Raw genomic sequence first — 26,017 nt, 5'->3', positions numbered from 1 at the left:
CTCCAGCTCAGATGCTGGCAGGTTCCAAAAAACAAAACATTGAAATTTGTCCCAATACAGATTATTAAAAGGAAGGGAACAGTCTGTGTGGCTGTCACAAAGGTGACAGGGATGAAGAAAATAATGATTCTCCCCCCAATCTTGTGAATTCAGGAGTTATTTCGGAATAACTTGAGCTGGGCTTCTTGTAGGACTTTAGTAGCCTTGTGTTCCTCACTTTGAGGTGGATGATCCTTGTCAGTCTCGCTGGTATCATTTGGTCCCTTTCCTCCAGTGATTTTAACAGACCTTTCAAAGCAGGAAAACAAAATATTTTCTTTACCCTGGCCACCCACAGCTTCCACTTTCCTCATAAGTTCTCCCAAAAGTTGCTCAGAGGAAGCTGCATCGAAGTTTCCAAGAGTTCCTTCGGAAAGAAGCAGAACCTCTGCAGAGGAGGGAACCAGGCTGTTGTCAAAGACACTTGGGGTCAGCCAACAGTGCCCTGAACTCACTGTGCAAAGTAATATTGCAGTTTGGTTAATAAAATTGTTAGAGAGATGCCCCTGCCCCAAATAAGGTGCTAACAACACCAAATCCAAAGTGAATTTTACTGACCAGTAAATGTGAGGTAGAGAGAGATGGAAAGGAAGAGAGAAGGGGAGAAAGCAAGGGGGTGACAGGGACAGAGATCTCCCCTGGTGCAGGGCAAGTGTGACATTGTCCCCTGTGTGCGTGGCCTTCCCAGGGTGGGGGTTTTACACCGGAGCCAGTTTGGGTAAGGGGGGTGGTGTTCACCCCCCACCCCGAGCAGGGATTGCCTCACTGTTTCAGGTTTCAGTGTCAGATGTAACCAAAAGTGTTTTCAGTCACCATCTCCATAAACTGTTATCAACAGGTGGGGCAGTGTTCTTTATCTCTTCCATGGCTCAGCCCTGATAACGCCCTCCAGGGGCCATCTTCTGTTAATGGGCCATTGAGTGTCACTGCAGCACTGATAAAATTACATCATCCCATTGTGGGATGCTCCGCCCAGGGGGAGGAACCAAGCATTCCTGCCTGGATATAATCTCACCCTTGCAACACCACGATCACCTTGCCTACTGGATTCCCAGAGGACAAGAGCTCCATAAGCACCACTGGACCTTCAGAGGAAGACCAGACCCTTCTACAGGATCGCCACTTTGACAGAATCACGTTCATCACTCCAGCTGGACTGCAGCCACCATTTCATCAGACTGCTACCACCACCCTGAGCAACGGGGTGTCAGGTTATATCCTGACTCTGTGAGTTTAAACCAGTGTTTCTGCATCATTGCCTTGATCTTAATTATCTTATTCGATTGTCCTTCTGGCTTAGACTGTCCCCCTGGTTTGCCTTCCAACCAGTAACAAACTCACTGTGCTCATCCCTTGTTTACCTCCCAAAACAGGATTTCCCATACCCAAACATTCGCCAGGTGGAGGAGAAGGTTGCAAGGAAAAGGAAGATGCCCTGGGACACCGAGGCAGGTGAGGAGGAAGTCAGTGCCCCTTTCCCCCTCTCTCCTGCCCCATCTCCCAGCTCAGCCTGGCTCCCAGCTGCAGGACAGCCCCACTGCCGTTGCCCTCCTGCTGGGGACGCACTGTGGGGGATCTCCTTGCCATTCCATCTGGCACGGAGGCAAATCCCACCTACTCCTTGTCCTTCCTTCCCCAGACAAGGAGAAGAAGATAAAGACCAGGGAGGATAAATCTCCGCAGCAGAACCTCTTGGAAGAGGCCATTTTGAGCAGCTCCATGGTGCAGGAATACAACAGTGAGGAAAAGCCCCAGAGATGCCACAGGAGGAGGGGCTGCAAGGCCAGCCCAGGGTGTTCTGAGGAGGAAAGTCCCACTCTGTGCCGGGAAGGTGGGCAGAGATTCAGCCAGAGCTCGGAGCTGGTGGTGCCTGAGCAGCATCATGATGGGGAGAAGCCCTACAAGTGCTTGGAGTGTGGGAAGAGCTTCAGGAGGAGCAACAACCTGATCCACCACCGGATGATCCACACTGGGGAATGGGCCTACGAGTGTGGGGAGTGTGGGAAGGGCTTCAGGTGCAGCTCTGCCCTTGTCACCCACCAATGCATCCACACTGGGGAGAGGCCCTATGAGTGTCCCAAGTGTCAGAAAGGGTTTCACACCAGCTCCACTCTCCTCCTGCACCAGCGGCTTCACACGGATGAGAGGCCCTTCTGCTGCCCGGACTGTGGGAAGGGATTCAAGCGCAACTCCACCCTCGTCACCCACAGGTGCATCCACACCAGGGAGAGAGGCCCTATGAGTGCGGGGAATGTGGGATGAGCTACAGCACAAGATCCAACTTGATCCGCCACCAGATCATCCACACTGGGCAAAGGCCATACAAGTGTGAGCAATGTGGGAAGGGCTTCAGCCAGAGGTCCAACCTCATCATCCACCAAATGATCCACCCTGGGGAGAGGCCCTATGAGTGTCCTGAGTGTCAGAAAAAGTTTAAGACCAGCTCTAATCTCCTCTGCCATCAGCGGATTCACATGGATGAGAGGCCCTTCCGCTGCCCCGACTGCGGGAAGGGCTTCAAGTACAACTCCTCCCTTGTCAAGCACCGGCGCATCCACACTGGGGAGAGGCCCTACGAGTGTCCCCGGTGTGGGAAGAGCTTCACCCAGAGCTCTCACTTGACCAAACACCAACGGAGGCACTAGTAAAGGAAGCCCGGTGAGTCCCCCAACTGCATGAAGAGCTTTGTACACTGCTCCAGCCTTATCCCCCATGGGAAGACCCATGCTGTGCTCAGGCCTGGTGACCCACATTCGCTGTGATCCATGTTGGGAAGACACCTGACTGGTCATCTTTTTGGTTTGGCCTTAACGTTCTTCAGATATGTCTTTATCAATTAAAACACCTGAAATAGGACTGAAAATAAAGTAATTATTCAGATATTCCCAAAGTCCAACCCTTTAACAGGTATTTGAGATTAAATTTATAGTCTGGGGACATATTCTGAAGGATTTGTGGATTCTTGGGGGATTTCAGGCTGTGTTCTCCACATCTTTGCACTCCTGAAGGCAAGATGGATTGATCTGTCACCTCAAAATGACTCAGCCTCACTGAAACACCTCAATCTTATCCCAAAAGAGCTCAATACCACATCAAAATGGCTTGTTTCCGCCTCAAAAAACTATAACCCATGACAAAATACCCAATTCCACAACCTCCAGGGTGAGATGGGGTAGGAGGGAAATTGGAAGAAGGGGGATCCAAATGTAAAGGGCGTAGGATCATGATTGTGTGCAGCTGGGTGTATGGGATATATTTTGAAAGTAAATAAAACATTCAAAATTATTGCTTCCTGTCCCATTAATTTTCAGTCAGTTCTGTTTTGCTTTTCAGAATGACACCTTCTCAGTTGATTGTATTTGTGTCCTCCTGTCTCTCCTGCCTTCCTTTGCCTGCTCTGTTTCTCTCTCAGTGTCCCTTTTGACCCAGGGCAGCTCCCACCAAAGACCCTGCCCTGATTTCATTCCCAATCCATGAACTCCAACCACCATGGGTGAAGTTAGGAAGGCTGGTTGTGAAATGTCACTGTAGGATCTTGCTCCACTTGGCTTTTGACTCTTTCACAAGAGCTTTGCCTTCAAGAGCAGGAACATCTTTTCCTGGCTGGGAACTGGAATTCCAGGCCCTGGGAGTGTGTGCCATGGATCCCAGAAGGGCATTCCCAAGGCTCCCAGGGTGCTGCTCCTGCCGTGCCTCCCAAGGAGCTGTGCAGGGCAGGGGACAAGGTGCAGCAGCTGTGTTGGTTCTGCAGTGCCGCAACAGCCCCTGGTTCCAGGAGTTTCCACACTGCCAACAGTAGTTCCTGGGTTCCATGATGCCCTGCTGTGTCCCCATGGATATTTGGTGTCATGAAGTTCTTCAGTGTCACAATGACCTACCTCGCTCCATGAGCTTCCACAGTGTCCAACTGGGCTCCTTGGATGGGCAGTGTCACCATGGACCATTGGCTCCATGCAGCCCTGCTGGGCCACTATGGACTCCTTGGTTCCATGAGGTTCTGGGGGTGTCTCCATGGTCTCCTTGGATCCACAGTGTCACAATGGACCACTGGATCCACGTGGCCCTGCTGTGTCACCATGGCCCTTTGGTTCCATGGGACCCCAGGGTCACAATTGACTCCTTGCTTCCACGTCACCCACTCAGTGCCAAAATGGCCCCTTCGTTCCATGAGGAACACAAAAGATTTATAGAAACATTGAGCAAATCCTGTTTAACGCACCTGGGAACATCTGTTTGCATTCCAAAGAGAGGTAAAAGGTGAGGATGGCACCAGCAGCTTCCATCTGCAACATGGATCTAGGGAATGGGCCAAGACAGAGAATTCAGCTGGGAGACTCAGAGAATTTTGCTTCCAGTGATCATTTCTGGTCACACTGTCCCTTGTAGAAAGGTGACACCACTCCAGGCAGCCTGTACTGAGCAGGTGGCTCCTGAGTGGGGTTTGTTGTTCAGGAAACCTGCTCAGGCTTTTGCATTCTTTCTTTCCCAACAGGAAAACTTCTCTTGGGCCTGTGTGCAGGCAGAGCCCTGAGGAGAGTAGGTGGGACACGGTGCAATGGGCTGGGACATGGAGCTGCAGAGCTCAGGGACAAGGTTCTGCTGCAGGGCATAGGGATGTCAGTGCCAGGTGGGCGATGTCAGACATGGTGAGGCTGGGGGTGAGGAGCAGCTTGTCCAAACAGGGTCAGCCCTCAGGGGGCTCATTCTTCTACATGCCCAGACCTCCTCTGGAGAAGTTCAGTGTCAGGATCACCTGGGGAATGCTTCTATCCCCTCTTCTCCAAACTGGGAAATAAAAAACCCCACTCATTTGATTGAAGAATAAAAGGTCATGAGGTGCACGTGGAAATCTTCCTCCTTAACAGAACTCCAGACTGACTCCAGTCAGCTGCACAAGCCCTGGAGGCTTGCAGACAATTGAATAAAGACAAAGCACCCGTGAGGGCTTTCTGTATTTTGATGATCCCCACTGTGGTTTTGGGACGGAGTCCAGGACCCTCAGGCACTGAGAGAAGGCTGAAGAAGCTGCTCAAGGAGTCAGGATCAAAACTCAAAGTGACCTGGAGCATCACACGGCCCCACTGAGGGCAGGGACTGCCAAAGGCTCCCAGGTTGTGGGAACTCAAAATGTCCCTCAGATATTTTTAGAGGTTCCAGGCCTTGGTCAGAAGCATTTTTGACCCTGGCAGACAGCTGGAAACAGCTGTGATTTGTGTTTGAACCATGGAATGAATTACCAAATTTGAAGGTGGAACAAGCAGTCACAAAAGGTTAGATAGAATAGTAAAAGTAGTTACAAAGTAGAGGGGAAATTTTTGTTAGTATTGTACAGAGGGGTTTTAGCACATGTACAGGGGCGGGGTTTTCTATTGTACATGGGGGTCAGAAGTTCTAAGATGGACGAAAGTGGGCTGATCCCATTCTTCCTCCTTCTTCTTCCTTGCCTCCATGTTCTTGGTGATGTTGGCACTCACAGGTTGGGTTAGAGTAGAAAAGCACTTGGTAATATATGTAGTAGGTATCGGGGAATAACTGTAAACATGTAATACATAATATATCTCATAAAAGATAGCAGCAGCCCTGGGCTGGTAGAGAGAAGAAGACACCAGACAGTCAGGGTGTCAGGAGTGTGTGCGTCTCTACCCAGGCCGCTGATCAAAGGGCCGCAGCCCAAGAACATAATCTGTTAGATAACTAGCAATAAATCCTCTTGAGACCGAACAACAAGAGGCTGCAGAGTATTTCTTTGGACGCACGGGTTGGAGGAGAAGCTTTACCACCACACGAGACCCCAAACCAAACCTGGGGTTCTCACATCTGGTGTCCCTGTGCGGGCATCAGCAAGAAGACTGAAAAGAAACATCAAACAACCTCCAATCTGCATTAGCGGAGAAGAAAAAAAAGAGAAGAGCAGAGCACACACACTCGCAGCAAATTCCAAGAAGAGAGGGAGCAGACAGCTCGAGATAAGAACCTGACCTTCACTGAAACAACTCATCTCGGGGACTTTCCAGGGAGGAGATGACCCAGAAGCGCGCCTGGGATCTCTCACCTGTGACCTGCTGGACGGTGATCAGTGCCATCTCCGGACTGACCTCAAGCCGACACAGCTTTTGGTGAGAACGGTCAAAATTAAGAACATGGGGGGGGAATTCTCCCAAGAGGAAAAAGAAATAGTATCTGCCTTCCAGGGCATCATCTCTGCCCATCCGGTGGAGATTGCTCAAAAGGAGATGAAAGATTTATTATTGTGGGTGAGGTGTAACTTCCCACACTCAGATCCAGATTTATCGTTTGAGCCAAATTTTTGGCAGGAAATTAATAAGCAATTATATTATCAGGCTATAAGAAATAATAAGCTTGCCGCAAAACTTTTATCTTCAGCAAGAACAGTTTTAGAGTCACTCTCACAACGCGGCAGCTCAAGCCAGGCAGCTACGGCTCCTGGTGACAAACAGAGCGGGGGACAGTCCAGCCAGCAGCTTGGGACAGCCCCTCTCACCACAGACACAGGACAGGCAGGATTGCTTCCTGTGGAACATCAGGGAGATGATACCCCATCGCGTCCCGTGTCCCCGGGCTCTCACTGTTCCTCAGTTTCCCAAGAGTCCCTAAGCTCCTCCGATGCAGAAATTCCCCAGACAGAGGCAGGCGAGCCAGGCACAGCCGCGACCCTCGGTGGGAGGAAGACATTGCCCAAGTCCAAACTCATGGCAGGGGTGGCAGCGGTGGCGGCTCCGGTGGGGGAAGGTGCGAACGTGAGTGCAGAGCAGGGGGAGGAGGGAGAGGAAAGCACCTCCACATCTGTGCAGGCTGGGAGTTCAAAACAGCCCGCGCAGAAAGCGAGGCCGGGGAGAGCGGCGGGGGCGGGACGGATCGGGGCGAAAGCGGGGGATGCGAGTGCGGAGGTGGTACGCTCGGAGCGCCCGGGGACGCGTTTGGTGTCGAGAATCCGTGAGGCCGCAGAAGTGGCTGCCCAAAGGGCGTGGGAACTTGGCTCCCTGACCGCGGCAGCCAGGGCTGCTGAGGAAGCGGCAGAGGGACAGCGGGAGGCGTTCCTCACTGCAGCTCAGGCGGCGGGCACGTGTGTGAAGGTCGAGCAAAACCCGACAGCCACGGGTGGAGGGGATTTCTCACATTTCGAACGCGCGGGACAGGCACACAGGGGGCGGAGCCGGCGCGCGCGGGCTGTGGGTGCTGGCATGGAGCCAGGAGACGGGCAAAGTGAGACAGAGACATCAGGGTTGGAATGGGAACAGGAGGGTGGTTGTGTCAGCCTTGTGGGGGACGGCAGTGGCTCTGATTCGGAGGCGGTGCGGGGTGGAGCGAGGCCAAAGCATAGCCAGGGTCGGAGCAGGAGCGTTCACTCCCCTGAGATGACGCAGGCAGGGATGGGGTGTGGCCAGGAGGTAAACATTCCTCAGGGCACCGTTCCATCACAGTTCCCATGGCAACAGACAGCCCAAGGCCACGGCCAATCCCTGTCTGCTTCTGACATGACCGAATTAGAACAGTTGTTACAACAAGAGTCAGTTTCATCAACTGCAGGGATTGCAAACGTGAATCAGTTGTTAGGAGAAATGCTCAAAGGTTTATCGGGAATTAGTGCGGGATTTGCAAATGTAAATCAGTTGACAGAAGAGATGCTCAAATGTTTATCGAAGTGCAGATTGAAGAGCAGAGTGCGGTTCTGACCTCAGCTGGTCAGGCGGCAGCGCCATCTAGCGGTGGAACCACAACATTGCAACAGGCGGCACAGAACTTGTCCGGTCAAGGCACTGCGCCACCCAGTGGTGGGACTGTGACATTGCAGGACTTTTTTCCAGTTTCTTATAAGAAAAACTCCAGGGTGAAAAAGGTCACATCTGCACGGCAGCAGGAACCTCCACTGACACCGGAACAGTGCGGGACTCAGGACACTTCTGCTGAGGTGCAGCAACGGGAGGAAATGATACGCATCACTGCTTCAGAGGGTGTTCCAGCTTGGACAATTCCAAAATCAAGGTCTGCCAAACTTTCGGGGCAGGGAGAGTCAATTTTCATATCAAAGGGGGTTGTTGAATTTCTTTTACAATATTGAAGCACAGCCTTGGAGTCACAGCCAGAACTGTTGGTTCATCTTCCAAAAATTTTCCAAATAACGCAAGGCAGTCGTGTGTTCTCCTCCACAGCAGATGCTTCACTTTTCTCCAGAGACTTCCAGCCTTCATCTTCGCAGATGCTGCAGATGCCGTTGGTATCGGTGAGTGCTGCTGCACCAGAACTGCAGCCACAACAGATGACTCCACTCTACAGGTAAGTACCCACTGAATTTACAGCTTTGCAGAGCGCAAAAGTGGACTGGCAGGACATTCGAGCAGAATTGGAGAAAGAGAAAGGTTTATTGCAGGGCTCGGGAAATATAATGATGCCAGTGAACTATGACGCTCAGGGCCAAAACCCGAGATGGGAACGCCTGGACCGTGGAGCAATCAAAGATTTAGCTAAGGCCATTCGGGACAATGGGTTGTCATCACCATATTTCAAGCAAATGTTAAAAAGTATTTTTGGAATGTATGATTTAACACCATATGATCTTAAATATCTTGCGACATCAGTTCTTACAGACACCCAAGCTCTCGTGTGGCAGAAGGCGTGGAGGAGATCCCTGGAGGAGCTGAGAGCCAGATACCAGGGCGGGCCGAATGCAAACCTCACCATGTTGCAGCTTGCTGGTGGTCCTCCTGAGGATGATCCAACTCAACAGGCGGTGAGGCTCCCGCGTCACGTGCTCAGCGACATCAAAGAGGCAGCATGGAGGGCAATTCTTCAGATTGCTCCAGCGGGGGTCCAGGACACAATCTACACCGAGATCAAACAAGGTCCTGCAGAGCCGTTTTCTTCATTTGTGGATCGTCTTTCTCCGGCGGTGGAGCGACAGGTGAGCGAGGAGGGAGCGAAACCACACCTGGTCAAAAGCCTCGTGTTCTCCAATGCCAATCCGGAGTGCAGATGGATCATCAGAATGATGCGCACCAGGCCACCTTGGCAGACATGATCGAGGCGTGCAGCAAGGTGGGGACACCACAACATGTTGCTTCCATCATGGAGGAACACTTGGGGGATCAAATTGAAAAACGTGTCAGGGAAGCTCTTGCAAATTATACAAAGGGCAACCCTAATGCAGAAAGACGGTGCTTTGGGTGTGGGGCACAAGGACATATTAAAAGGAACTGCCCACAACTTTCAAAGCCCAACAAGCCACCAGACCTTTGCCCTCGGTGCAGGAGAGGGAAACATCTCGCAAATGAGTGTCACTCACAGACAGATGTGGATGGGAAACTTCTTCCTATTCCGGGAAACGGGAAAAAGAGCGCGAATCAACGCCAGCGCGCTCAGACACAAATCCTGGCAGTGACACAGAACCAGCAGGGACAATCCTCGGGGAGCAACAAACAGAACCCCTCAGCAGAGCAATCTCCAAAATCCCCAGCGACCCAGACTTGGTACCACCCGGATTCCAATGCGTCTTGGCAACCTCCAAACTGACATGTCTTTTGGACAATAGCCATGCAGTGATACCTACAGGTGTCACAGGGACTTCTTGGAAAAGACAGGACTTTTTAATAATGGCCAGGGACAGGAGCAGTATCCTTGGACTTGTTGTTTATCCATCTTTGATTTCAGCAAACCGTAATGAGGAGCTGATGGTCATGGCAAAAGTCTTGCGACCACCTCTGACAATTCCACAAAACACACCGATTGCTCGAGCCATGGCTTTGCCATCTCATCCAGAAAGGCAAGCCATGCCGGTGTTCAACAAACGTGACTCTTTTCCTGGTGATCAAGCAGAAGTGCATGCATCTTGGGTGAAACATTTGAGCCGGGATCGGCCCATTGTTACTTGTCACTTGACTTGTAACGAAAAGACAATTGCTATTACAGGGATGCTTGACACAGGAGCGGATGTTACAGTTATTTCATACATTTTTTGGCCTTGGGAATGGGACTTGGTTGCACCTTTGGGTTCTCTCACAGGCATAGGGGGGAGTTCCCTGTGCATGCAGAGTGAGAACGCAATTGTTGTCACAGGCCCAGGAAAAAAGACAGCAGTTATCCGTCCTTTCATCGTGCAAAAGCCCATCACAGTATGGGGAAGGGACCTTTTGGCACAATGGGGACTGAAATTAGAATTGGATTTTTAACAAGGGTCACTGTGGCACTTTGAAACTGACCTGGAAAACAAATGATCCTGTTTGGGTGGATCAGTGGCCCCTAGAGCGGAAAAAATTGAGTGCATTGAAAAAGTTGGTCCAGGAACAGCTGCAGAAGGGACACATCAAACCAACAGACAGCCCATGGAATTCCCCAGTGTTTGTCATTCACAAGAAAACTTCAGGGTCTTGGAGACTGCTTCATGATCTCAGGAAAATCAACGAGGTCATCAGGACATGGGGCCACTGCAGCTTGGGCTTCCATCTCTCTCGATGATCCCGAGGGACTGGTCTCTTGTGATCATTGATCTCAAGGACTGTTTTTTCAGCATTCCACTTCATCCAGATGATGCTCCACGCTTTGCATTTTCTGTCCCAAGCATCAACAGAGAAGAACCTTTGCAGAGATACCACTGGACGGTTCTTCCTCAGGGACTCAAAAATTCTCCAAGCATTTGCCAATGGTACGTGGCCCAAGCTTTGCATCCAGCATGAGAGAAACATCCAAAACCAGAAATTATCCATTATATGGATGATTTGCTCATTGCAGCACCAACAAAACAGGAGGTGCAAGAAGTTCGTGACTGTGTGATTGCGCAGATGCAAAAAGCAGGACTGGAAATTAGTACACCAAAAATACAGGAAATTGCACCTTGGAAATACCTGGGGTGGAAGATCATGAAACAAACAATAAGGCCACAGAAACTGGAAATCAACACAAAGGTCATCAATCTCCAGGACTTGCAACAGCTTTTGGGGGAGATCAACTGGATGAGACCGATCCTGGGAATCACCAATGATGACATCTCGTCGTTGCTCGATCTTTTGAGAGGGGACAATAACATCAAATCTCCCAGAACTCTGACGCCTGAAGCAAAAAGAGACCTTGAAAAGATCACAGACATGATTCAGCAGAGACAAGCACATCACTTTGTAGAATCATTGCCTTTTCATTTAGCAGTGTTGGGGGAAACAGCACAGTTATATGGGTTGATTTTTCAATGGGATTTGTCTCAAATGGACCCTCTTTTGTTGATAGAATGGGTTTTCTTAGCTTACAGGCCCTCAAAAACAATTCTCACGGATCTAGAAATGGTAGCACAGATTATTATTAAGGCGAGAACCAGGTTGCTGACAATGTCAGGCAGAGATTTCTCAGTTATTCATGTTCCTTTGAAAAAAGTGTATTTTGAATGAGAGATGCAGAAATCACAGGATTTTGCAATTGCTTTGTTAGGATATCTGGGAATTTGTACAGTTCATTTTCCAGCTCACAGGATGCTGAATGAGAAAGTAAGTTTCAGGGAAAAAAACAAAAATAAGCCAGGAACCAGTGGATGGGGTGACACTGTTCACTGATGGTTTGGGAAAAACTCACAAATCAGTGGTCACATGGCAAAATTCAAAAACAGGGGAGTGGAAATCAGACATAAAAATGGTACAGGGTTCACCACAAATTGTGGAACTGGCAGCAGTTGTCAGGGTTTTTCAATTGTTTCAGGAACCTCTCAATCTGGTCACAGATTCAGCATATGTTGCAAATGTGGTCAAACGGTTAGAGGGATCACTTTTGAAACACACTGACAATGAAATTTTATATTCATATTTGTCATGCATGAGGACAATTCTAGAAAGTAGAGAACATGAACATTTTGTTACACATATCACTCATCACTCCCAGGGTTCTTAGCAGAGGGAAATGCTCACGCAGACAGACTCACAATGACCATATCTCAGACATTGCCGCATATTTTTGAGCAGGCAAAATTGAGCCATGCATTTTTCCATCAGAATGCACAGGCATTGATGGAATCCTTTTGCCTCTCCAAAAGTCAGGCGAGGGAGATCATCAATGCTTGTCCAGACTGTCAGCTTGTGCAGCCTCCTGCATCTACAGGAGCTGTCAATCCAAGGGGATTGCAGAGTCTTCAGCTCTGGCAAGCTGATGTCACAAAATACCCATCTTTTGGGAGGCTCAAAAATATCCATGTTTCAGTAGACACATTTTCAGGGGCGATTTTTGCATCATTACATACAGGGGAAACTGCAGAACATGCCTGCAGACACTTTTTGCAAGCATTTGCATCACTCGGGGTGCCACAAGAAATAAAAACAGATAATGGTCCAACTTATACAGTCAAGGTGCTTGACAAATTTCTGAAAAAATGGGGAGTGAAGCACATTTTTGGTATTCCTTATTCTCCCTCAGGTCAAGCAATCATTGAAAGAACACATCACACCCTGAAATCCCTTTTGGATAAACAGAAAAGGGAGGCTCAACACCTTATATGCGGCTGAACAAAGCTCTGTATGTATTGAATTTTCTAAATGATTCATTTTCAGAGCCCACACCACCAATTGTCAGGCATTTTACAAACAGTACACAAGCAAAGTTAAGGGAAAATCCTTTGGTTTTGATCAGAAATCCGGAATCAGGACAAATTGAAGGTCCATTTACATTAATAACTTGGGGCAAGGGTTTCGCTTGTGTTTCCACAGAGCGAGGACCGAAGTGGGTGTCGGCGAGGTACGTGAAACCTTTTCGGGTGCAGACGCAGGTGGACACGGACCCGAGGAGCAAAGAAGAGAGCACGCAGACGGAGGCAGACAAGGACGCTGCAGACGTCTCATCAGACAATGATTGATTACCCAAAGACTTGGGTTTTTTTGGGGGAAATTAAGTGTTTTTTGAGTGTTGCTGTATTGCAGGGTTTCTCGCAAGAGGTTGGGGACATGGACATGGGGTTCAGACAGGCAGTGTTCATGTGCTTCATTCTCTCACCTGTTGCCTTGGGCAATGAGACAGACTTTCCCATGAAACAACAAAGGGAAAATGTGTGGGAAACTCTGGCAAAGGCAGAGGGTCTGGACAGTATTTGTCTGACTCATTTAAAACCGGGGAAACCATTTTCAACATGTTTGGTAGGGATCTTTTTTCCCTCAAACAATATAGTCCGAATTGTGATGATGATGTTTATACCTGGAACAAGGCTCAGAGAATTGCAGTAGCAATTTTCTCACCCCAAACAGCATCAGGGGTGGCCTTGACAGAATTGGACCACGTAGCATGCTGGATTGAGCAAACACACTCGAGCCATTTCGTCTGCATTGAGTGACATGTTAACAGACATCAGCAGTGCAAGACAAGCAGTGCTTCAAAACCCTGTGGCAATTGATTATTTGCTGCTGTCACATGAGCACGGATGTGAAGAATTTAAGGGGATGTGCTGCATGAACTTGTCAGATCATTCAAAATCTATTCATGAAAATATAAAACAGATAGAAAGTAGTATCACCAAGTTGAAAAAGGTTACAGGATCCTGGTGGGATGATTTCTTTAACCTTTCTGATCTCTCACCAGTGTGGAAAGAAATTTTAAAAATAATATTTTACATTCTTATAGGGCTTGTAGTTCTTCTGCTTGTTCTGCCATGCATTTTCATGTGCATTCGAAGGGCCTTGAACAAAGTGGCAAAGCAGGTGTTTTTGGTTCAAACAGGGAGGGGAGATGTGGGAACTCAAAATGTCTCTCAGACATTTTTAGAGGTTCCAGGCCTTGGTCAGAAGCATTTTAGATCACAGCAGGCAGCTGGAAACAGCTGTGATTTTGAGTTTGAGCCATGGAATGAATTACCAACTTTGAAGGTGGAACAAGCAGTCACAAAGGGTTAGATAGTATAGTAAAAGTAGCTACAAAGCAGAGGGGATTTTTTTTTAGTATTGTACAGGGGGTTTTTAGCACATGTACAGGGGGGTTGTTATTTTGTACATGGGGGTCAGAAGTTCTAAGATGGAGGAAAGTGGGTTGATCCTGTTCTTCCTCCTTCTTCTTCCTTGCCTCCATGTTCTTGGTGATGTTGGCACTCACAGATTGGTTTAGATTAGAAAAGCACTTGGTAATATAGGTAGTAGGTATTGGGGAATAACTGTAAACATGTTATACGTAATGTATCTTATAAAAGATAGCAGCAGCCCTGAGCGGAGAGAGAGAAGAAGAAGACACCAGACAGTCAGGGTGTCAGGAGTGTGTGCTTCTCTGCCTGGGCCACTGACCAAAGGGCCGCAAACAGAGAACCTAATCTGTTAGATAACTAGCAATAAATCATTTTGAGACCAAACAAGAAGAGGCTGCGGAGTTCTTCTTTGGACGCACGGGTTGGAGGAGAGACTTTACTACCACATGAGACCCCAAACTAAACCCGGGGTTCTCACAATGAAGTTCTTCAGTGTCACAATGGCCACCTCGCTCCATGAGCTTCCACAGAAGCACAAGAGAAAGGCAGCAGATCTATAGAAAGACACGCACACAGGCACCAACTGCTCGGGTTCCAGAATCACCAACAGAGGAACCCCAGGAGAAGGCAGGATCCAGACCATGGGCTGGCCTCGTGCTCCGGCTTTTAACTCCCTGGGCCTCCATGGGCCCGCCCCTGGGGTGGGACTGCCAGGTGATTGACCAATCAGAGTCAGGGTAGGCACCAGCTGCTGGTGTGTGATTGGTTGACAGCTCAGCCAATCAGCACCGCCCCTGCTGTGTGATTGACAGCTCTGCCAGGCCAGGCTGGGGGCGGGGCTCTGTCCCACCACAAACCAAGGCCGGACCCGCCCCCGGCCCCGCACGGGCATTCCGAGCATCCCAAGGTGTCTCGGGACATGGATCTCATCCAGCCTCTGACAGCGACCACGGTGGCACTGCAGAACCTCATGGAACTAAGGGTCAGTTGTGACAGTCCAGGTCCAAGGACACCACGGTGACACTGCAGAAATTCATGGAACCAAGGAGCCATGGTGACACCATGCTCCATCATGGAATCAAGAAGACCATTGTGGAACTCAGAGAGCCCAAGGTACCAAGGGTCCATGGTGACCTTGTGCAGCCCACAGTGTCACAGCGAGGGCACACGGAGCCAAGGGGCCATTGTGACACATCAGGGCTCTGTGGAACCATGAAGCCATTGTGACATTGCAAGGGCTCATGGAAGCATGGGGCCATTGTGACACTGCAGAAGCAAGGGGAACATTGTGACACTCCAGGTCGTCATGGAACCAAGGAGACCATTGTGACACTGTGGGGTCCCACAGAACCAATGGAACATAGAACAGGTCTGGCTGCCTGGACCACCCAGGGGCCAATTCTCATCTGCCTATGAAACACTGGGACCATGTAGTTTTCTTTCTTATGGGAAAAAAACATTCACCTCAACTAGGCGCACATGGCCAAAATTGGGCATCTGACACCAGAATTCCCTATATCTAAGGATAGCTCCCAGAAAAAAGGTGCCAGGACTGACAAGTTTGGCTGGCCTTGTCTTCCTGAGGGCTGGCACCTATTTGCTTCAGAAACATGGGGGCTCTGTGCTTTCCTTCCTAATAAAATGGCCAAAATTGAGATTCCACCTCCAAAATGCCATATGTCCAAGGATAGCCCCTAAACAAAAGGGGCCAGGAGAGCCAGATCTGGCTGGCTTGGCCTAAGGCAACCTCTCGTCTTCTTCCAGAACACTTGGACTTCACGCTTCTCTTACCCATAGGAAAAAACCCATCGATCTTGACCAGGCACCCATGGCCAAAACTGGGATTCTACCTCCAAAACTACATACCGCCAAGGATTTCTCCCAAGTGAAATGCCAGGAAAGACAATTCTGGCTGCTTTTGGACCCTTGGGGGCTGCCTCTCACCTGCCTCGAAACACTGGGGCTTGCTGCTTTCCTTCCTATGGAAATTAACTGTCCTTATGTATGAAGAAATGACCAAAAACGGAATTCAACCTCCAAAATTCCCTCTATCCAAGAGTTGCTTTCAGAAAAAAGCTACCAGGACAGAGAGGTCTGGCTGCCTTAGGCCTCTAGTGGCCACCTTTCATCTGCCCCACAAACACCGGTGTTCCGTGCTTTTCTTACCATGCAAAGAACAGACCTTCTCCTCCGGGTGTCCATGTCTGAAACTAGGATGCCACCTCTAAATATCCCTATATTCAAGGGTTGCTCCCAGACAAAATCTGCCAGTACCATCAAGTCTGGCTGGCCTTGGCCTCTGGTGGCTGCCCCTGCCACACTGGGGCTCGGTCCTTTCCTTCCCATGGAGATCACTGTGACACTGTGGGCACCTCATGGAACCAAGGGGATCATTGTGGCACCACTGGAGCCCATGGAACCAAGGGGCCATGGTGACATCGTGGGGCTTCATGGACCCAGAGACCATTATGACTCTGTGGGGCCTGGTGGAACCATGGGGACCTTTCCGACCCTTCAGGGCCTGGTGTCACCAAGGGGGCATTGTGACACCTCAGGGCCTCCTGGAAGCAAGGGACCATTGGGACACTGTGGGGCCCCATGGGATAGGAGAACATGGACCAGGTCTGGCTGGCTTGGCCTCCCAGGGGCCACCTGACCGGTCTAGCTGATCTTGGAATGTCAAGGCCTGCCCCTCATCAGCTCCTGGAGCACTGGGGCTCAGTGCTCTTCTCTGTATGGAAATAACTGTCTGCTATTTCAGATGTCCATTGCCAAAATTGGTACCCTCTCTAAAAAATTTCCTATTTGTAAGGGTATCTCTTAGAACACAATCAGGCAGCTCTGGATGGCCTTTGCCTCTGGTGGTCAACTCTCATCCACCCCTAAAACAGTGGCACTCTGTTTCTTCATTCATGTGGAAAAGAACTGGTCTTCATGTCCAGGGACCATGGCCAAAACAAGACTTAGCCACCAAGCTCAGCCGGGCTCACGGAACCATCTGCAGCCCCGGGAGATATTGACTCTGCCAGTGCTGCCATCCTCCCTCCAGTGAGAGAAAAGGACACAGGGCAGGCACACAGAGGAGCAACATGGACACACCGAGGGCAGGGAAGAGGAAGTTGAGTCCCAGATGGGAGGGATGAGGAGATGCCTTGATCCTGGGGTTGAAATCCTCTGCTAAAGCTGTGGAGAAGGATGTCATTGATACATCAGACTCTCTTTTTCCCTCTAAGGCATTGAAAAGTATGGGGAGATGACTTGCTCAGCAAAGGCCTCCATGTTAAAGTGAGCAAATGTTGCAGTAGCTGTGATCCCATGAGAAGTTTGAACCAAGAAAGAGAGCACAGTGATGAGACACTGTGCCCTCAGGGAGAGAGGAAGACCTCTGTTCCCAGAGATGAAGATGATTTTAGAAATAGAAGGAGAGAAGTTTTGCTTTTAACAGCTCTTTTTTAAACTAATACCCCATAAACTGACATGGCCCATAAACACAGCTGTGAGAAAGCCTGTGAGAAAATTGGAGGGACTTCACAATTGCAGATTTTTCTGAGCAGCTGCTATTTGTGGAAGCTAAAAGCCATGCGATAACTGTTTTCTTGTGGAGATGCCTCCGTAACATAAACAAGAGGAACTTCTCTCCCTAAGTGAACAGAAGAAAGACAATTCTAGAGATGGTAAACTGACTGAAAATATTTGGTTTTTCTCTTTACATTTTCAGGTTGTCAGGAGAGAGGAAGTGTTCTGAAAGTTTTGTTCTGGTCCTTAATGCTCCTTCTTTTATTTACTGTTAGTAAACTTTTCTTTTTACTCTAGAAGTTTGACCTTTGCCTTTCTCCTAATCCTACCTCACAGCAGGAATTGAGTAAGTATATTCTAGTGTGTGCACTGATAATTAGCCAACACTGAACCCACTACACTAGTCGATGCATTAGCCAAGAAATCTCAACTTGGTGAAGCAAAACTAGTAAAGGAATGTTCATGATGAACTGCATTACAACAGTGGCAAATCAAGGCAGAAGCATGGTTTGTCAGGACTTGCTTGGTACTAATGAGCCCCGTGGTGCACTTGGAGCTGAGCACTGGAAGCTCAAGGCCTGAGAGGAGATTGCAAAAACCCTTCCAGAAGTTAAAATCAAGAGGAAAAACCCAAAGTGTCACGAGGGGTTTACTTAGGTCCATCCCCAACACAGGCTCCTCACGAACTCCTTGGAGGAGAGAACTGAAGGCCAGGATGGCACAAAAACTTCTCAGTCTGGAAATGAAAATTCCAAAGTAGCTTACAAAAGTTAAGTATCTCAAAGCATTAAAGAGCTCCTATGAGTGTCAGTGCCAAGCTCTCAAGGGACTCCTTAAAGCAGATAATTGGGGCCATGATTGCACAAACCTAACAGAGACTCCAAGGCAAAAGGAAAAGCCAAAGTCCTTTGAAAAGCCTGCAGTCCCTGGGAGCATGAAGGAGCCCCCAGGGCCATTCCTGACCAAGGCTCCCCAGGGAATCCTTCCAGCAGATCCTTGAGGCCACTGGGATGTGGGCATGGGGGGGATGCTGAGGGCAGGAGCAGGGGCTGACAGTGCCCAGCCTGGCTGGGGCTGTGCCAGGAGGCCCCAGGGCCTCAGGACAAGGTGTCTCCTCACAGCCCTTGGTGGCACAGACCCTGCTGTGCCCCAGGGCACCAAGACTTGGCTCATCTTTGTCCACACCTGGCATCAGTGCCTCCAGTTCTCTGCTCTGCCTGGGGCCTGGGGACACTTTCTCAGTTGCATCCCTCAGTGGGATCCATTAAAAGTCCCAGAAACTTTGGAGTTGGATTCTGACTTGGGGTTCTGGAGAGGTTTCTGCAGCTCCCTCTCAGGGCCTGATGTTCAGGGCCTGAGCACAAAGCCCCAGAGGGTCATTAAAGTCCTTGTGCTGTGTCTGTGCTGCTGAGCTGGGCCGGGCTCCTGGCACAGAGGGTGATCCTGGTAAGCAAGCAGAGCTTCAAAAGCACATTTCTCTTGCTGAGCAGCTCTTCTGCCAGCCCAGCAGGGCTGGGGCACTGCCTGCAGCCAGCCCGGGCACAGCACAGAGGCACAGAGAGCTTCAATCAGTCAGGGCTGGGAAGGGGCTGAGAAGTGCCTGGGGCAGAATCACTGCCAGCCCTTGGCACAGGAACCTCTGGCTGCAGGACAATGCAGCTGCAGCTCCTGGAGAGATCTCCTAAAGCTGGAACATGCCAATGCCTACAGACCCTGTGAGTGCATTCTCTGCTCATCTCCTGTGCCGAGCAGCCAGGGGTGCCCAGGGCTGTCCTGCAGAGCAGGGTCCTGCAGCCCAGGGCGCTGTGCTGGGCCAGGGACTCTGCTGACTGCCAGGGACAGCTCTCAGCCGGCCCTGGAGCTGCTCCCAGCGCTGGGGGATGAGATGTGGGTGGATAGAGATAGCTGGTTGGGTTTGGAAGTGTCCTTGTTGTGTGGTCAGGATGCTGCACTGTTCAGGACTGCTCCCAGCATGGCATTTAACTCCAGAAATTTTCCAAATAGATTATACAGTGATCACAGCATAGCAGGAACTGCATAAATGCGAAATTTCTGCTTTTTTATGTACTGATCTTTGTTGCCTGGATGGGGAATTCCCCATAGATATGCATCTCTCAGTTCATAATGAGAAAAAGAAAAGTTGTTTTCTCAGATCTGAATAAAGCAGGCAGTGAACAGAAATCAGGACAGGGTCCCTTAGAGGCAGCATCAGTGTCGCTTTTCCAGCCTCCTCAGGGTTGCTCTGATGTTGCCATCAGAGCCTGCAGACCCAGAGCTGCCCTTGGGCTGTGCCAGGGTTGGGAGGGGTCTGCAGGGCAGAGCTGAGCCCCCAGAGCTGGGCTGGGCTCTGTCAGCTCTGGCAGGGCTCAGCCCTGGGCACAGGGAAGCAGCTGCTGGCAGGGACAGCTCCAGGCAGAAGAGCCCTGGGAAGGCAGTGAGGGGAAGTGCCCCCAAGCTGTGCTGGGATATTTAAAGTCCTCTCCAAACGCAACTATTCCATGATTACTTTTATTACAGATCCACATGCCAAGGCACCACAAATGTCCAACAGCAGCTCCATCAGCCACTTCCTCCTGCTGGCACTGGCAGACACACGGCAGCTGCAGCTCCTGCACTTCTGCCTCTTCCTGGGCATCTCCCTGGCTGCCCTCCTGGGCAACGGCCTCATCATCAGCGCCGTAGCCTGCGGCCACCACCTGCACACGCCCATGTTCTTCTTCCTGCTCAACCTGGCCCTCAGCGACCTGGGCTCCTTCTGCACCACTGTCCCCAAAGCCATGCACAATTCCCTCTGGGACACCAGGAACATCTCCTACACAGGATGTGCTGCTCAGGTTTTTCTGATTATCTTCTTCCTTGGAACAGAGCTTTCTCTCCTTACCATCATGTGCTACGACCGCTACGTGTCCATTTGCAAACCCCTGCACTACGGGACCCTCCTGGGCAGCAGAGCTTGTGCCCACATGGCAGCAGCTGCCTGGGCCAGTGCCTTTCTCAATGCTCTCATGCACACAGCCAATACATTTTCCCTGCCCCTGTGCCATGGCAATGCCCTGGGCCAGTTCTTCTGTGAAATCCCACAGATCCTCAATCTCTCCTGCTCCAAATCCTACCTCAGGGAACTTGGGCTTCTTGCTGTTAGTGCCTGCTTGGCATTTGGTTGTTTTGTGTTCATTGTTTTCTCCTATGTGCAGATATTCAGGGCTGTGCTGAGGATCCCCTGTGAGCAGGGACAGCACAAAGCCTTTTCCACCTGCCTCCCTCACTTGGCCATGGTCTCCCTGTTCCTCAGCACTGCAGCATTTGCCAATCTCAAGCCCCCAATCTCAAGCCCCCCTCCATCTCCTCCACATCCCTGGATCTGGCCCTGTCAGTTCTGTACTCGGTGGTGCCTCCAGCCCTGAACCCCCTCATCTACAGTCTGAGGAACCAGGAGCTCAAGGCTGCAGTGTAGAGACTCATAACTGGATGCTTTCAGGGACATTAAAATGCTACCCAGTATCTGCAGATTGCTTGTAATAAAAGTCATCTTTGATACTTCTTGTTCATTTCATTTTGGGGGTTTTATTTTTCCTTTGTTTTGGTTTATTAATATTATCCACAAAGAAATGTCATTGTTTGAGCCATTTCTCAGTTTGTTTCTCTCCACCTTCCCTGTGGTCACAGACTGTGTCAATGAGGGGCTGTGCTCTCGGCAGCTTTAAAGGAACTAAAGCATTTCCCAGCAGAGTTTTCTTCAGAGATGCCCTTTTGTTGCCTTCTCTGGAGCTGCAGCAGCAATGTCTGTGTGCAGAGCTGGGGTAGATCAGGGCTGGCACAGCAGCTCTGCTCCTGCTGGCCACACCATTCCTGATCCAGGCCAGGAGCCATTGGCCTTCTTGGCCACCTGGGCACTCTGCTGGCTCATGTCCAGCCTGCTGTCCATCAGTCCCTGCAGGTCCCTTTCTGCCTGGCTGCTGTCCAGCCACTCTGTCCCCAGCCTGTAGCACTGCAGGGGTTGCTGTGGCCAAAGTGCAGGACCCGGCACTGGGACTTGTTAAACCTCACCTTGTTGGATTTGGTTCCTGGATCCAGCCTGTGCAGGGCCCTGTGCAGAGCCCTCCTACCCTCCAGCAGATATGCACTCCCAGACAACTTGGTGTCACCATGGTTCCATGAGTCCCCAGAGTGTCCCAGTGGTCTCCATGATTCCATGAGGCCTCCCAGTGTCACAATGTCCCTTTGCTTCCATGGGACCCCTTGGTGTCACAAAGTCCCTTGGATCTTTGGGCCCTGCAGTGTCACAATGTCACCATGGTCCCCAAGGCCCTGCAGTGTCACAGTGGATCCTTGGTTCCATGAGGTCTGGCAGGGCAGCAATGCTCTCCTTGGTCCCACAGTGTCACAATGGCCTCTTGGTCCCAAGGGCCACCATGATGTCAAATATGTTCCCTTAATTCTACAAGTCCTCGAGGAGCAGCACTGGCCCCTTGGTTCCATATATTTTTAGACTGTATTACAAGGTGCTGGGGATCAATATCAATTGGACATTGCTGATATCAATCAATAAACAGGAAAAGAAAACTTAACAGGACAAAACAATTCTCTCTGCATTTCAATACAGTATATTCACTTTGAATAAACTTCAGAAATCTGTCTAATTCACCACAGAGGAATTGAGGACATGAATTATTCCCATAGGTTTTTCTTGTTCAGGTATTTAGAACATATGTTTATGTGCCTTTTTCACGGAATTCCTGAACAGAGGAGCTCAAGAAAGAAGAACCCTCTGGAGTAGGATAATGCATCAGCAACCTCCAAGCATGTGAGGATCCATCCCCATCAGAGCAGCAATGAGCAGAAATGGGCACAGCTCTGTGGCTGCCCCAGCTCTGGGATGGGCCCTGGGCCTGGAGCAGGAGCAGCTCTGGAGGGCCCCAGGGCCGGGGCTCTTGTGCTGGCCTGGGCAGATGGGATGGCAGGAGGGGCTGCAGAGCTCTCAGCACCTCAGGCAGAGGGGAGCAGGGCAGCCAGGGAGCTCCTTTGGCCTTGGCCAAGCCCCTTCCCCCATGGTGGGGCTGAGTCCTGGCTGAGCTGCAGCTGCTGCTGTGCCCTTGGCAGGGGCTGAGGCCGTGGGGCAGTGCCCAGAGCAGCCTGGGCTGAGCAGAGCTGTGGGGCCAGAGCCGGCTGGGCTGTGCTGGGGAGAGGCCCTTGGTGCTGCCCAGAGCTCAGGGCAGCTGGCAGAGCTGGCAGGGAGCTGGGCTGGGCTGGGAGAGCCTGGCACAGAAACCATCAGTGTCCATCTCAGCCTGGCTGAGTGGGCAGGGGCCAGGAAGATCATCCAAGGTCCACAAGTTTTCTGTGTGGGAGCTAACCTTGTGGCCCCCTGAGCCCTCCCAAATGCTGGAGCTACACCTCCAGCTCCAGAGGAGATGTGACAGATGGGAGCAGAGACAAACAACTCCTGGTGGACTCTTTCTTGGGTTTGCTTATACAGGTTATCTGGATCCATATGTAGATGAGGTATTTAGTGTCATATAACACTGTGAGAGTGATAAGAATAATATTTTTTAGCTGAAAATTATATTTCACACATAATGCACAGTGAGAAAAAAAAATACACATAGGATCAGAGGAGCATCGGAGTCTTTGAGAGGATGAGAGACTCATTTATGTTCCAGCAGCCAAACCTGCTCAAATGCCTTCAAAGGCTTTCAAAGGCTTTCTTGAGATGAGATGTGACCATCAGAGGCCAAGGCCAGCCAGAGCTCTCTGTCCTGGCAGATTTTGGGTGGGATTACCCTTGCATATATGGAATTTTTCAGGAGGAGTATACATTTTGGTCATGGACACCTAGAAAGATGGATGGTTCTTTTCCATAGGAAGGAAAGCACAGAGCCCCAGTTCTCCAGGAGCTGATGAGAGGCAGCCCTCGACATTCCAAGATCAGCTGGACCTGTCAGGTGGCCCCTGGGAGGCCAAGCCAGCCAGACCTGTTCCATGTTCCCTTGGTTTCATGGCACTCTGCACTGTCCCAGTGTTCTGCTTGCTTCTAAAGTGTGGCCCCTTCCTTCCATGAGGCCCCCAGGGTGACAATGGCCCTTTGGTTCCACAAGGCCCCACAGTGTCACAATGGTCTCACAGAAAGGAAACCACAGAGCCACTGTGTTTCAGGATCTGATGAACTCTGCACTCACCGGAGGCCAAGGCCAGGCAGACCTGTCTGTCCTGGCAGGTTTGTCTGTGACCAACGCTTGGATATTTGGAATTGTGAATGTTGAATCCCAATTTCAGCCATTTGTGCCTGGAGGAGAAGGCCAGTTCTTTTCCATAGGAAGGGAAGCATGGATCCCCTGTGTTTGGAAGGCAGGTGAGAGCCCCCCACTAAGGGGGCCAAGGCCAGCCAGACCTGTCTGTAATGGCAGCTTTTGTGTTGGAGCAATCTTTGACTATAGGGCTTCTGGAGGTGGAATCCCAGTTTAGGCCATGAACACCTGGCCGAAAGAAGGAGATGGATGAAGGATGAAGAAGGACAGTTGTTTTCATAGGAAGGAAAGGGCAGAGCCCCAGTGCTGCAGGGCAGAATAGGGAGACCACCAGAGGCCAAGGCAAGCCAGAACTGTCTGTCCTGGCAGCTTCTGTCTGGGAGAAAACCTTGCATATAGGGAATTTTGGAGGAAAAGTGTCAATTTTGGCCATGGTTGCCTGTGCAGGAGGGATGGTTCTTTTCCACAGGAAGAAAAGCATAGAGCCTCAGTGTTTGAAGGCAGGTGAGAGCCAGGTCTCAGGAAGACAAGATCAAACAGACTTGTTGGTAATGACAGCTTTTGTTTAGGAGCAATCCCTGGATATTGGGAATTTTGGAGGGGAATCCCAATTTCAGCCATGGATACTTGAATGAGAAGGGCAGTTCTTTTCCATTGGAAGGAAAGCCCAGAGCCCCAGGGTTCTGTTTCAGGGGTACATGAGAAGAAACCCTCGACATGCCGAGGGCAGCTGGACCAGTCATGCCAAGCCAACCAGACCTGTGACCTGTTCCCTTGGATCCATGGGGCCCTGCAGGATCACACCGGCCCCTTGTTTCCATGGGGCCCTGCAGTGTCACACTGGTGGTGTCATATTGGATCCTTGGTTCCAGGAGGCCCAGATGTGTCACGCTGGCCTCTTGTTTCCATGGGGCTCCATAGTGTCACAATGGTCCCTTGCTTCCATGAGGCCTTGCAGGGTCACAGGGGTCTCCTTGGTGCCACAGGATCACAATGGACCCTTGGTTCCATGGGCACTCACAGTGTCAGAAGGATCTCCTTGGCTCCATGGGGCCCTGCAGAGCCCCTTGATTCAACGAGGCCTCAAAGTGTCAGAATGGCCTCCAGGATTCCAATAGGCCCCACAATGTCACAATGGACCTTTGGTTCTGTGGGGTCCCACACTGTTCCATGAATCCTTAGTTCCATGGGGCCCTGCAGCTCCTTGGTTCCATGGTGCCACTCAGTGTGACAGCTGCTCCTTGGCCTGCCAATACTCCACAGTGTCACAATGGCCCCTCGGTTCAATGGGGCCTTGTGGTGTCACAATGGTTCAGTGAGGCCTTTAGTGTCACAGGAGTGTCCCTGATTCCATGAGTGTTGGAACCCTGGATGCTGAGGATGTTAAACTTTCTGTGCTGAAAGGCACAGACTTGCAAGAGAACACTGCATTTGACCTGAGGCTGTGGAGAAGGCTTCCAAAATTGATTAATAGCACTGGGGTTACGGGTGCGTAGTGGGTTAGAGGTGTATGCTACCACAGGGTGGAAAACATACAGCTTGGGGTTTTAGAACATAGTAATAAATATGAAGCAATATGGAGGTTTTAGGGTGGAGACAGGTTCTTGTTATTGACCTTCATCTTACCTTCTTCTTCATGGGTTTGGGTGATATTTTGTGATTGGACAGAAAAGTCTGCATTGCGGGCTTTGTAGGATCAGTTATTGTGTTAAAAGGGAAAATAATTTAGGTGTAATTGCTTGGTTGGGTAGTTTTAAAAGACCTTGTAACAAGAGCTACTTGGCCATTTTGTGACTTGCTAATGAAAGACTGCACAACTCAGTTGTGAGCCTGAAACAGTGATAAGAAACAAGAATTACCTGAGTCTGAACACAAACTATCATCTCAAGTACCTTCAATCCTGACCAGGACACAGGCAGAAAAAACAAGCAGAGAACCCACACCTAAGGCCTGGCAGTGTGACAACAGACCATTGGTGTCACTGAGCCCCACAGTGTCACGATGGTCCCCTTGGCCCCACGAGGCTCTGAAGTGCCACAGAGGCCCTTTGGTTTCACAAGGCCTCAAAATGTAGAAATGGTCTCCATGGTTCCATGAGGCCCTGCTGGGTCACAATGGACCTTTGGTTCCAGGATGCCCCAGAGTGACACAATGGTGACACAATGGTTCCATTGGACCCTTCATCCCATGGAGACCCACAGTGTTCACTGCAGTCCCCTTGATTCCATGAGGCCCTGCCATGCTCTCATGGCCTTTTGATTCCAGTGGGTCCCACACTGTCAGAACAGTC

At 50.4% G+C, this 26,017-nt stretch overlaps 1 protein-coding gene across 1 annotated transcript in view; it reads left to right on the top strand.

Moving 5' to 3' along the window:
* The first annotated feature begins 1,998 nt into the window (after nt 1–1,998).
* LOC144248445 (uncharacterized) overlaps nt 1,999–26,017 on the top strand; it is a 109,454-nt gene continuing 85,435 nt past the window's right edge. The window contains 3 exon segments of the mRNA XM_077790611.1: nt 1,999–2,262; nt 2,265–2,398; nt 2,483–2,664. Coding sequence (XP_077646737.1) covers nt 1,999–2,262; nt 2,265–2,398; nt 2,483–2,664 — 580 coding nt within the window.

Source organism: Lonchura striata, unplaced genomic scaffold (genome assembly GCF_046129695.1).
Source record: "Lonchura striata isolate bLonStr1 unplaced genomic scaffold, bLonStr1.mat Scaffold_126, whole genome shotgun sequence".
In the NCBI taxonomy this organism is placed as follows: Eukaryota; Metazoa; Chordata; class Aves; order Passeriformes; family Estrildidae; genus Lonchura; species Lonchura striata.
This window is presented reverse-complemented; position numbering and strand designations above follow the sequence as displayed.